Source organism: Pholcus phalangioides, unplaced genomic scaffold (genome assembly GCF_987345545.1).
Source record: "Pholcus phalangioides strain wild (caught in Gottingen) unplaced genomic scaffold, Ppha-v1.0 ptg000015l_1, whole genome shotgun sequence".
NCBI lineage: Eukaryota > Metazoa > Arthropoda > Arachnida > Araneae > Pholcidae > Pholcus > Pholcus phalangioides.
In genome coordinates this window covers 69,186,675-69,199,106 of record NW_028301608.1, presented here as the reverse complement: position 1 = coordinate 69,199,106, position 12,432 = coordinate 69,186,675, and the positions used below count along the sequence as shown (strand labels likewise).

Genomic DNA, 12,432 nt, shown 5'->3' with positions numbered 1-12,432 from the left:
TATGTTTGTCTTATTCTAAAGTATGGATAGCTTCTCGATTTACCCCAATATGTTATCATACTTCTTTTTGAACATGTCAATTGTGTTAGAATTTACTACCTCCCGGGAAGGGGGGGGGTAGGTAAGCTATACCATTTATTAATAACCCTATTAGAGAAAAATTCCCTGCAACACCACAACCTAGAATTGTCCCTTACCAATCGATACTGGTGTCCTCTTGTCGAAGCAGTCGACTGACAGCGTATTAATAATTCATGTTCCATCCTATCCATCTCGTCGAAAACTTTGAACACTTCAATCATATCCCCCCCAACACCTGCATTCTTCCGATGTAAACATATTCAAAAAATGAAGTCTTTCTTCATAACTCAAGCCTCATGTGCCAACAAGGACACGTATAGTTCTTCTCTACACCCCCTCAACCTAGTCTATGTCCCTCTGTAGGTATGATCTCCAAACCCTGACGACATACTCTAATCAAGAACAAAGTAAGCCCCACAAAAGTGGAATGATTACTTTTGGAGAACCCGAAGATACCTTTGTGAGAATTAAACCGAGCATTATATGTAATTTTTTGACCACTGCTGAACAATGTTCAGAAAAACTAAGCCACTCATGAATCAAAATTCCCAAATCGGTGACCCTTGTTGCATCCGGGATAGTGACACCATTCAACTCGTAAGAGAAACTTGGGTGTTCAAACCAAAACGAGTGACCATGCACTTGTCAACACTAAACCTCATGCTCCGTTCATTTGCCCATGCTGCAATCCTGTTTAAGTTGGTCTGGAGCAACTCCCTATTGCTTTGATTCCAGACTACACCCATTAGCTTCACATCATCTGTGAATTTGTTAATAATCTCATCTATACCCTGATCAAGTTTATCGATAAAAAGTAAAAAAATTATGAGGCCAAAGACCAGGGTCACAACTAAATACTTTGTCACCCGGCGTAAACTGCCATTTTGGCTCCCCTTTGCCATGTAGAAGAAGCAGTTAAAGGAGGGATTCTGCGCCCCTTCTGGTCCAGTGCCAAGGGCACCAGACCCACTTGCTCCTCCCTAGTTGCAGCTCTTCCAAGGACACCTCCTTGAGGAGCTCCACTTGTGATACCTGTCCAATCAGAGAATTCCCTGTTCATCGTAACCCTTTGTGACCTATCTCTTAACCACAATTCTACCTAATTTAGCAAGTTTCCCCCCATCCCAATCTCGTATAAACGCTTCAAGAGTTTACTATGTTGGACCCAATCAAATGCCTTCTGGAAATCAAGATAAACAACATCTACATTTTTGCTCTTACCTTAAGCCTTAGTCATATTATCATAGAAGCAAAGAAGGTTGGTGAAGGTTGAAACACAATGACTTCCTTTTTCTGAACCCATGCTGATCATGCAGCAATACATTATTTTCTTCTATCTACATCACCAATTGTCTTTTGATAATAATTTTCAAAATTTTCGAGAGGGAACTCGTCAAACTCACTGGACGATAATTGGACACGGTTTTCACTACCATTTTTAAATATCGGAACAACATTAGAAAGTTTCCAATCCCTTAGGAACGATACCCTCAGCAACACTACTCCTGTAAATTTGTACGACTGGCCCCAACAATTCATTAGCACATTCTCTCAGGACCCTGGGATAGATATCATCTTGTCCTGGTGCTTTGCTTGCGCATGCATTTTTTAGAAGATTTAAGAACAACCACATCTTCCACTTGAATATCCTTGAGGTTTCTATTAACCCTATGCAACATCCGTGTATTGAATATCGTTTTCTCTATAAAAAACTGATGAAAAAAACTCATTGAAAGCACTACACATGCTTACATTGCTCTCTAAGCTTGACCCTCCTATCAAGAGGGGGCCAACTGTCCCCTTACATTCATTATTGACATATCTAAAAAATGATTTTGGGTCAGAGCCAATGTTATCTGCCAACCTAGATTCAACTTCTTTTTTACTATCCCTTATCACTTTATTCAACTCTCTTCTTTTATCAGTAAACAATGATGTCACCTCGTCCACTTTTATACTCTCTGAACACTCTTTTCTTTTCAAGATAAAGGTTACGCACATTATCTGTGAACCATAGAGGGTGTGATGTATAAGCCTTTTTTGAACAAAGAGTATGACATCATGCAAAACAGAGGACAGCTTCATACTAAATTCTTCCCATTGACTTGCCCCCCTCCCCCGACTGATTGCAACCGGTCTTTGAAAAATCCTGCTAACCTTTCTCTCAAAACATCAGAGTTAGTTCTCAAAAAGAAAAGAAGCCATTCTTTTGTTATCAACCTTATTTGAAGAAAAAATACAGAGGAAACTAATGACACAATGATCACTGGGAGAAAACTCATCTCCCACCGAAACATGTTCAACAAGATCCTCGAAACTAGTGAGAACTAAATCCAAAATAGCAGTACCACTAGTGGCTTCTGATATATGCTGATACAAAAAATTATCGAGCACCAACTTAAGAAAGTCTCTTTCATATTGATCTCTAGCTGTAAGGTTCTCCCAATTGATACCCGGGCACTTGAAATCCCCTAATATGACAACCCTCTTATGCTTACACATGTAGGAAATTTCATCGTGAAGTTTGGATCCCTATTCGGAAGATTGTAACAAACCCCAACAATAAGTTTGTCTTTTGTTTTCAAGCTCAACCCATATAGTTTCAATATCACTTCTCTGCACGTTACACTCTCTAGCCTTCAAACGTGATATCACGTATATCAACACTCCACTCCCTTTCCTATCAGATCTATTTCTCAAAAAAGTATCTTATTCTGAGATGTGTAAGAAAGATTCATCCCCATTGCAGGGGTGGGAACTCTGCGCCAATTGCGCCGCACTGCGCCAAAACTAATATATTGCGCCATCCTGCTCCAATAGCGTATTTTCGCATTTTTCTGCGCCAAATAGCGAATTTTACTTCAGTATGCCCGGAATTTCGGAAAGGACGCCAAAAAATTTTTGTTCCTGCTAGCAGTGGCGTCGGAGCCGGGGGTGCTCGAGCACCCACGGAAGTTTGTAGAATGGGTCCGAGCACCCACAGAATTGATTCAAAAATCGAAATTTCCTACATGAATCTCAAGATGGGCACCCACAGATTCGAAACGCTTCCGACGCCCTTGCCTGCTAGCCACGAAACATTCTTTCTGTTTTATTCCACTAAAACTATCGGCCCCTGATCGGGCTTTCCATCGCGAAACCCCGATATTGTCCGTGATCGTGGAACTGAAGATGGTTTGCAATGCCTTTCAGCTTTAAAGTGCAAATTCGAGTGTTTCCGTTTAAAAAAAAGTAGTCACTGGAAGCAGCAGAAATTACTGTAGTCGATTGTCATTGTGTTAAATCCCGATGTTTCGTGAAAAAAATTTTCATTCCGGGAGTAAAAAGCGCATGTTCGCCGAATTACGAATGTTAGTTTAGAAACTTTGCCGAATAACGAGCGTTAAATCGCCAATGTTGCCGAATAACGAGCGTTAAATCGCCAATGTTGCCGAATAACGAGCGTTAAATCGTCAATATCGCCAAATAGTGAGTATCAGATCGCCAATCTCGCCAGATAATGAGTGCTGAATCGCCAAACATAGAGTTGATTCTTCCGAAATTCTCTCCCATTTTGCAACAATTTTTTTCCAAGTATAAAAAAATTTAAAACTTATAAATTTTTTTTAGCTCATTTGAAGTGCTGCTGTTCAAGGCAGCAAATAGTGCCTTCAGTAAGCAAAAATTATCTTAAATAGACGGGTGCAAAATTTTTTATGACAGCCGCTCTTTCAAACAAGGTGTCAAAAGCCTAAAACACCAAAAACAAAAATCAAGCTGACGAAAAGATGTTTGATAACAAAAGACAGTGCAGTTTTATTTCGAAAAGGGTTGAGGGTTAACGAAAATATTCTTGTTAATTTCACTGCTCCAATTTATAAATATCTGCTCCGAATCCCATATTTTGCTGCTCCAAAATTGCTCCAAATCCTGAATTTGCTGCTCCAAAATTGCTCCAAATCCTGAATTTTGCTGCTCCAAAGCTGCTCCGAAATGGACTTGGTCACTTCCCACCCCTGCCATTGTTTCCCCAAGATTATATAATGGCTATAAGATCTAGACCCTCCACAACTATCATAGTTTCTAAAAAATCTTTCTCATTATCCAAGCTCCTGGTATTAATTAGCACACATTTTGATTTGCCCAGTGATTCAGTGCCAATCAAGAAGCCATCCCAGTCAGAGGTGGGTAATTCCCCATTAGTACTGTTGTGATTAGCATTAACTAATGCCGTTGTGACGGCATTCCCGTCTACATGGTCTGGGAGTGAAAAACCTGACCTAAGTCTATCATAAACCTCCTTGGACCCCCCCCCCCCCCACTTCTATTCAGTGAATCCAATCCCAACAAAGTCACCTATCTGAATGCTGGAAGCTCCAAAAACGCAACCCCAAGTGAAGAGCAAATGTCCTTCAGGCCTAAGTTGAAGTGGTGGATCATGCTCCTATACACCCTAATACCCCTTGGCAGTACTGGAATCACTGCCACGTCTGAACTTCCCAACAAATAATATTAAGTCCTGGTACTCTGACAGAGACTCACTAATATTCGCTCCTATTCACAGGATTACCCGCCCAGGGAATTTTTGACGATGAAAACCATCTTGAACATTGCTAATCTTCCCCCCAAGAAGAAAACAGTGCTCAAAACCCAGAAAATCCTTGTGCAACCTGTTCCCCAATTCCCTAACCATAGAACTGCCAATAATTAAACCCTATCACAATTCCCCTTCTACCTCATCCACGACGCCCTCTAAACTGTTGTTTCTGGAGATTGCTTCTTTGACAACAGGTGGCTCCATTATACCCAGACCCTCTAAAACCCTAACTCTCTCCCATTAGCGCTTCAACCTTGCCCTATCCAAACACTTCTTACACTTGAAACTTTCAGGTACTATCCCCCTAGATTAAGGAAACCTCCCGTCACAAGCTCTACACAACACTAATCGAGGTCAAGGCATACTAACACTATTGCTGAAAACTAGATAATGATACTTACAAAATAGGAAAATGAGAAACGTTAACAGAAAATTAAAATAACCTAAAATACATTACAATGCAAAATATATATAAAGGATTATACAAAAAATTAAGTAAAATAAAATGCTCAACACTTAATCAAACAAAAGAAATATATATGTAAAGAATACAACACACCCGTAGAAAGTATTACAATGCAAAGTACAATTTATATACTTATTAATATTAGCTAACTATTTCTATTCACTAACACTAAAACAATCAGGCCCAAATGAAAAAAACAAAAATTACTGAGAAAATCCGTCAAAAAAGTATACACTGTTTGCTAACACTAACGCCCAAATACCCACGAAATTATATCATACCACGAAAAAATGGCATTCATTACTCCAACAGCTTTTTTTTTCACTGATGTTTTATATTATTTTTCTTCTAGGTTTGCTGGATATTATACAGAATCATACTTTTGTTGGGTGTGTTGACTATAAATTAGCTCTCTTCCAGCACCAGACAAAGTTATATATTGCCAACACTTTAAAACTCAGGTAAAATTGTGGGATTTTTTCTTCCGCTTGAAGTTTTTGTGTTCTTTTGTTTAATCTCAAATATAAAATCTATAATACACACTGTGAAATCCCAATATAACAATAATCACTAAGCTTTGCAGTAGTGCTCTTCAGTGTAGTTTTTTGTGCGGGTATCATGATGGACTCACATTATGAAGACCCAGGTTCGGACCCTATTGGTGCCACAGTGGTTGGTTGGCTGAAGTTGATTTTCTGTAACCGATCTCGCATTCAAAGAAGTCTCTCCACAGAGTGCAGACACTCTTTCACCGATCTCCCCTGTAAAAAGTCTCGCCACAGAGGGCAACAGACCTACAAACAGTACAAATGTAATTTAATCATAACACATCACCCACTTCACTTCTGAAATATAGATGGCGGCACTGAAAAATCAAACAACACTGCATACGCACTCAGACTGTTAGGTACACACACACATTTCCAGCACAACTCACTAGGTAGTAAATCGCCCACAGATGATGATACACCTGAGTTGTTCTATATTTGAAAGAAAAACACTCTTTCAACACAATATGTGCATAACACAAAAATTCAGGAACTTACCACTTTCACTTCTAACATGGAAGACAGGTGGCAGCACTAGTATAACACAAAACATGCATAATTCTGACATTATAAGTATGTTAAGGCCACACGTATACAGAAACGTTCCAGAATGCAACAATTTGTTGTAAATTTCCCAGAGAAATGAAACAAAAAAGGCTTTCGTGGCCATTGTGTAAATTAGAATTAAATTTAAAAGTTTTCAGGTTTTTTTGGCTGCCCTGAAGTACAGTTTTGTCTTTTGATGTTTCATTCGCACGAGTGGCAAACATTTTCAAGAATTATGTAACGGCGGGCAAAAGGCTACTATTTATGCCTTCTCTTTGCTTGAGTTGCACTGCCTCGTCGGGATTGGTCTGGTGAGCCAGATTTTCCCCATAGGCCGAAGTTGTTCCTAAGGGCTCTGGATGATGTTTGAGTTTCAATCTCATCATTTTTAAAATGTGAAACCAAGCACTGTTGATTTTAATCCTCTCTTCCTTTCTGTTGAAGCAGTTCTTGTGCTTTTGAATTTCTATTGCTTCTCTAAAAATACGTGGAAAATATCTCATGTCATTCGATAGCATTTGGGTGTTCGCGAAAAGAATTTTGTGACCCTTGGTCAGGGCATGCTCTGCTATGGCTGACTTGTCAACCTGACCCAGTCTACAATTTTGTTTGTGCTCAACTCTAATCTGGTCAATATTGATCTTTTCGTAGTGCCTATGTTTAAACTTTTAAATTTAATTCTAATTCCCAGAGAAATGTTTACAAGTACGGTTGAGTAGTAGTAGCCTTTCATGGACTATGAATGCCACCCATGTAGTCAGCGGCACCTTAATGAATGGGATCCAAAGGACCTGGCAAGGAGTTTAAATCAAACAAGAGTCCCTAAACTATTGAGGTTTCCATGCATAAATATACACATACAATATTTGTGTTTAATTTTGTCTTCCAATTAAAATAATAGAAGGAACCCTGTTAAAGGCGTGAGCCTGGGCCCCTGAACTCAGTAAGACAGCCTTGCCCTCAGTGAAAGAAAGAACCCTGTCAGCATCATGTGATGCTTGACAGAAAATATGAATACACAAATCCCATATAGATGAGTGCTTGTCTTGGAGGCTTAAATATACATACCTGTATATCATACTTGTGTTATCACAAGTTCATCTACTCAAAATTTATTTAAAACTTTTGTTCACCTTGCAAAATGCACATAATGCAAGTTACTGACAATTCAAAGTTTTACCAGATTTGTTTTGAAATTCACCTTGTAGTTTCCTTATTAAATCTGAAATTCAGAGAAAAATGCTTGCCAAGGGTGAGAGAATTTCAATTACAAACATTGTACCAAACATTAATTCCTTCATAAATGTTCAGACTCTCATTAATTGTGGGTTCTTTATAAGCTGCTGTATAATTAAAGTGATTAGAAAGTTAAGTGAAAAAAAATAAAACTTGAAGTCATACATATGATAAAATTTATGAAGTTAAAATGATACAATGCCATTCAACACTGAGCGCTTTGATATATTATCTCGGTCACCTTATTACCTTTATTTCACATAAAGCTTTCCATAAGAAAGAACTTTCAGTTGTGGGGGGGGGGGGAAATTATAAAATGACTAACTTTGGTAAACCAATGTATTGATCAGCAAACAATACATATTTTTTTACTTTTATAATCATTTAATGGATTTTTTTTTCCTTATAGTGAAGAATTATTCTATCAAATAATGCTCAAAGATTTCAGCAACTTTGCAGCTCTGCGCCTGAGCGTGAGTACATTAAAAATAAACTTGCTCTGAAACATTTCAGATGTTATAAACCATACGATGTTATAACATATACGACAGATCTGAAAGTTTGGATTCTAATTGAATGAAAATTAGTCATTTATTCACCACAAATATTAATAATTTTCACATTTGTCCATATTGTTTGTTGATTTGTTTCATTCTGGCTATTTTACTGGCCTTTATATGCAGAAATGTAGGGCTATTTTCAGACTGACTGCTCGATTGGACTTGACTTGCTTACCATACCATGTATTCTGGATTAATCAGTAAACAACCAATTCAAGAAAATCAAAGGAAAGTAACATTTTCCACGGTTCAGTTGAGTGAAGGCTGGCAGTAACTGTTCATTTCAGTTTCATCTGATTTCTCCTGATGATGATGCCAACCAGTAGTATTGGAGGAATTGGGAGTTTATTCTCAGGCATAATGCAAATACCTAATCATCTACTTACAAAAATGATTCTACGGTAGACTCTCTGTAACTTGACACTCCAAAAGTATCGACAAACATGTCTACTTAAGCGGATGTCGAGTTAGCAGGGTTTCACTCTAAATTTTTGTCTGATTGTTTTTGTGCATGTAATTATATGCATTCTAACAATTGTATTAAATAAAATACTAATTCTCATTCATTTTAATTCGGGGTTGTTTCAAGATAGAATCAAAACATATAAAAAAAATTTACCTCATAAAAAATAATCAAGTATATTTGCTTGTTTTTCTTTCCAAAGAGAAAACAAAAATTCTTCTACACTATTCAGTTTTTTTCCCACAATTGTTTGGCTTTTTCCTGACTGTGCAGGAAGCGACATATCACAGAGTTTTTAATGCATCATGGAGAGATGGTGCAGATACTTCTTCGTCTGAAGTTTCTGATTCTATTTCTTTGAAACAAAGCACTTGCTTTGGTTGATTGATTCTAGAATGTTGTCATCTTCTAAAAGTCCTGAAGTTACAAGATCAGAGCCAATACTCACTAATTCATCGTCGATACAATCACCCATAGTGCTATTTATGCTTTCTACACACTTAATCTGGGAGGAATCTTCGGAGAAATAATCGTTTTACAAAGACTCAGATCAAAAACCAGCATGGCGGAAGCAGTTTCGAATCGTGGCACTCGTGCCTGAGTTCCATGCAGAATCAATCATTTCAACTGTCTCTAAAACAGAAATTTTTGTGTCCATTCTAACAGTCACAATATTGCAAATTTTTTGTCTAATTTTCTGTGAAAAGTTTTCATACTTAAGGTGTGGTAGATTAGATAATAGGTGTATATATGATAGATAGGTAATTTCTTTGATTGAGACTTTTTGTTAAATCTTTTGCTTTCTCTTGAATTGATTTGCTTTCTATTGATCCTGATAATGGGATTGAGTGAGATCAAGAGATTTGAACCACAAAATAGTTGCTTCCTCTACATTGCTGAATTCTGATTTCTTGGTTTGCGTTTTCCGCTTGGTTCATCAGAAAATTCAAATGCTGGAAAATATTTTCGCTCATTTTTTTCAAATGATGAAATGGTGTTCCGTGCAACTCCATATTCTTCAGCGAGTTCACTTAGAGTTTTTCCCGATTCTAGTTTTTTGAAAATTTCAACTTTTGATGTCAAGGTTTTTGATTGTCAACATCCAATAGGGAGCACAAGCACACCACATTTTAGGGATCACCCACACTTTTGACCATGAGAAGAAGTGAGAGACCTTTTTTGGAAACGCCACCAAAATGATGAACCGACCAACAGCTTTCAAACAATCATTCTTCACATGCACCCCACCGCCAATGCAAAAAAAGGACCCATCATGGAGAATTAAGAAACAAAGGATTGTCCAAATACCCATGAACAATGTCAAAAAATTCTTAGAACTGATAACACAAGGCCAATTGTAAAAACCAGTCGTGGTAAAGGGACAAAAATCGTAGTCGACTTAAGGGGAGTTAAGCCAAACATGTGTCAAGTTAGAGAATTTCCCCTTCATTGAAATTAGTATTGGGCCAACCAAGGGAATAATAGATGTCAAGTTATCTGGATAGTCGAGTTATCGAGATTCCACTGTATTAGGCAGAATCTACTGTACCTTTATGACAGTATAATTTAACAAACATTTTGTATTCAATGAACTTTTGACATTTATTTTGAGATTCAGGAATTTTAATTTTATATTATTTTATTATCTTTTAATTTTGTATAAATTAACATTTTTTTAAGGTTTTCAATTCAGTTATTGCAAAATGAGTTTTTTCCCCTTTACAGAATCCAGCACCACTGTATGAACTAGTAATACTTGCTCTTGACTGTGAAGAAAGTAAGTGGTGTGAAGCTGATGGACCAAAAGAACAACTCGCTTCATATGTTGTTGATTTGTTGAAATCAAAAGCCCAGATGCTGGATGAATACTTTTCTATGGAAATTAATGATGTTAGTAGTCTTTATCATCATTTAACGCAGTAATGGCCAGGCTAGGGCAAGGTTCACCACCAAAAAAAGTTTCAAATAATGAAAAATATTTTAAGATAAAGACTGATTTTAATTTGGCATAACACTAGACATGCATTGACAGGTTTCAAGCCCATATAATGAATCGAAAATGACAACAGACTCTCAAGGGAGGGTGAATTTTCATTTTTCAAAACAAAAAAAATTTGGAAAAGCAATTAAATTAGAAAAAAAGCATGCATTTAAAAATGCATAAATTATAGTTGCATGCATATAGTTTAAGTAACAATTTTGGGGTCACTGCAAGGTTTCTTTGAATAGATGCCCGGTAACCACAAATGAGAACAGTGAATGAACGGCACACACAAAAATGTGTATGTTTAAGAGTGGTATGTACAATATTTCTGGCCTTGTTAACCCTTTAACACTATGTACCAGAAGTTTTATCCATATAAAATCTATGTATTGATTTAAATTTGTGTCAAATCAATAAGTTCATTAATTCAAATTTCATTCTATTTTTCTAATCAGTTTTTATCTCTTTTCTGTGTGTGTGATTTTGTAGGAAGGATATCTCTTAACAATACCTTTGCTTCTTGACAAGTACATCCCACAAATGCTTAGGCTACCCATGTTCATCCTTCGCTTGGCCACAGAAGTAGAATGGGCCACAGAGAAAGAGTGTTTTGAGACATTCTGCCGGGAGACTGCAAATTTTTATGCATTCCAAACAGACGCTTTGTTCTCTGAAGGAGTAAGATCTAGTGAAGAATAATATTTTCCATAACTTGTTTTTCTTAAGCAATTTTTTTAATTTTTGTTACCCCCTCCTCTCAAAATTAAGTAGAGTTTTGACTGGCTTAAAGTTTCCATACATATATGCAGGGTGATTCAAAACTCAACATACAATCTTTTACGAAAGGTAGAAAACACAAAAACAAAACAGAATCACAAAAAAAGCAGAACTGACTCAATTATTTTGAAGAACTTAAGAACTTTGGGCACTTGTTCTGAAACTTAATGTGTACACGTAAAGTATCACTAAATAAAGTTTTTCCCACCCATTATTGACTTGTCATTTCTGCCTGCATCTTTATTTATCCTCCAGTTGATCAGGTTGAGGTTTCCAGTCATACATTGCTATGTGATTCTGTTTTGTTTTTTCTACCTCCCCTAAAAGTTTGTAGATTGAGTTTTGAATCATCCTGTATAACTGTATCCTTAACCAGTCAGCTGTTCAATTAATTTCTCGCTTTTTTCCTTTTTTTAAAGTTTGAAGCTAATACAATACATTTTTCTGATTAAATTTTTTTATGAATACATTTAAACTGACTTACTCGTGTTCTTAACTGTTTTTTTAAATCATTAACAAAAATTATTGAAATACTTCGATAAAAATCGTCGTGGCGGCATATGCCATCATAATCATCTGACTGGTTAAAACAATGTTTTAAATAGTACATATACATCATTCGGTTGATTTTAAGCATTAGAAAGTAATATTTAGCCAGTAACATGCTGTTTGTTTTATCTGATATTGAATTATTTTCAAATGTAAATTTTTGTTTCCCTAATTTTGCATGAGAAATTCATAGCCCAATATTCATATTGTCCCCATTAGTCATATCTCAACTAATGAAGATAATTTTGTTTGCTGAAACATGATTTCTATGGAAAGTTGTTTCATTTATTCCGGGTATAGCCAAAAAATTTGAGTATAATTTTATAAAACACTAGGAAGCACTGTAAGAAAAGACACAAATTGACCAAAGGCTGAGATAAACTTCGTACAGATATAGCAATGTATAAGTATTTTATTTTAAATCATTTCTTAGGCTGGTGATAACAGTAATGAAAGCACGTGGATATGGACAGTTGAACACGTTGTCTACCCTGCTCTTAAGTCATCACTTCAACCTCCTAAACACTTTGCAGAGGATTCTTCTGTTCTTCAAATAGCAAACCTTCCAGATCTGTACAAAGTTTTTGAAAGATGTTGAAGTTATAGAAATTCATGTAATAAAATTTTAATTTATAAAAGTTGAAAA

The 12,432-nt window shown here is 36.5% G+C and overlaps 1 protein-coding gene across 2 annotated transcripts in view; it reads left to right on the top strand.

The window, feature by feature from the left end:
* The window catches only part of Mlh1 (DNA mismatch repair ATPase Mlh1), a 58,066-nt gene extending 45,634 nt beyond the window's left edge, over window positions 1-12,432 (top strand). For both annotated transcript variants that reach the window (XM_089244231.1, XM_089244232.1), the window contains 5 exons: window positions 5,476-5,584; window positions 7,863-7,926; window positions 10,202-10,366; window positions 10,950-11,138; window positions 12,220-12,432. In XM_089244231.1, the coding sequence (XP_089100357.1) occupies window positions 5,476-5,584; window positions 7,863-7,926; window positions 10,202-10,366; window positions 10,950-11,138; window positions 12,220-12,384 (692 nt within the window). In that variant the 3' untranslated portion in view covers window positions 12,385-12,432. The remainder of the gene's footprint in view (window positions 1-5,475; window positions 5,585-7,862; window positions 7,927-10,201; window positions 10,367-10,949; window positions 11,139-12,219) is intronic.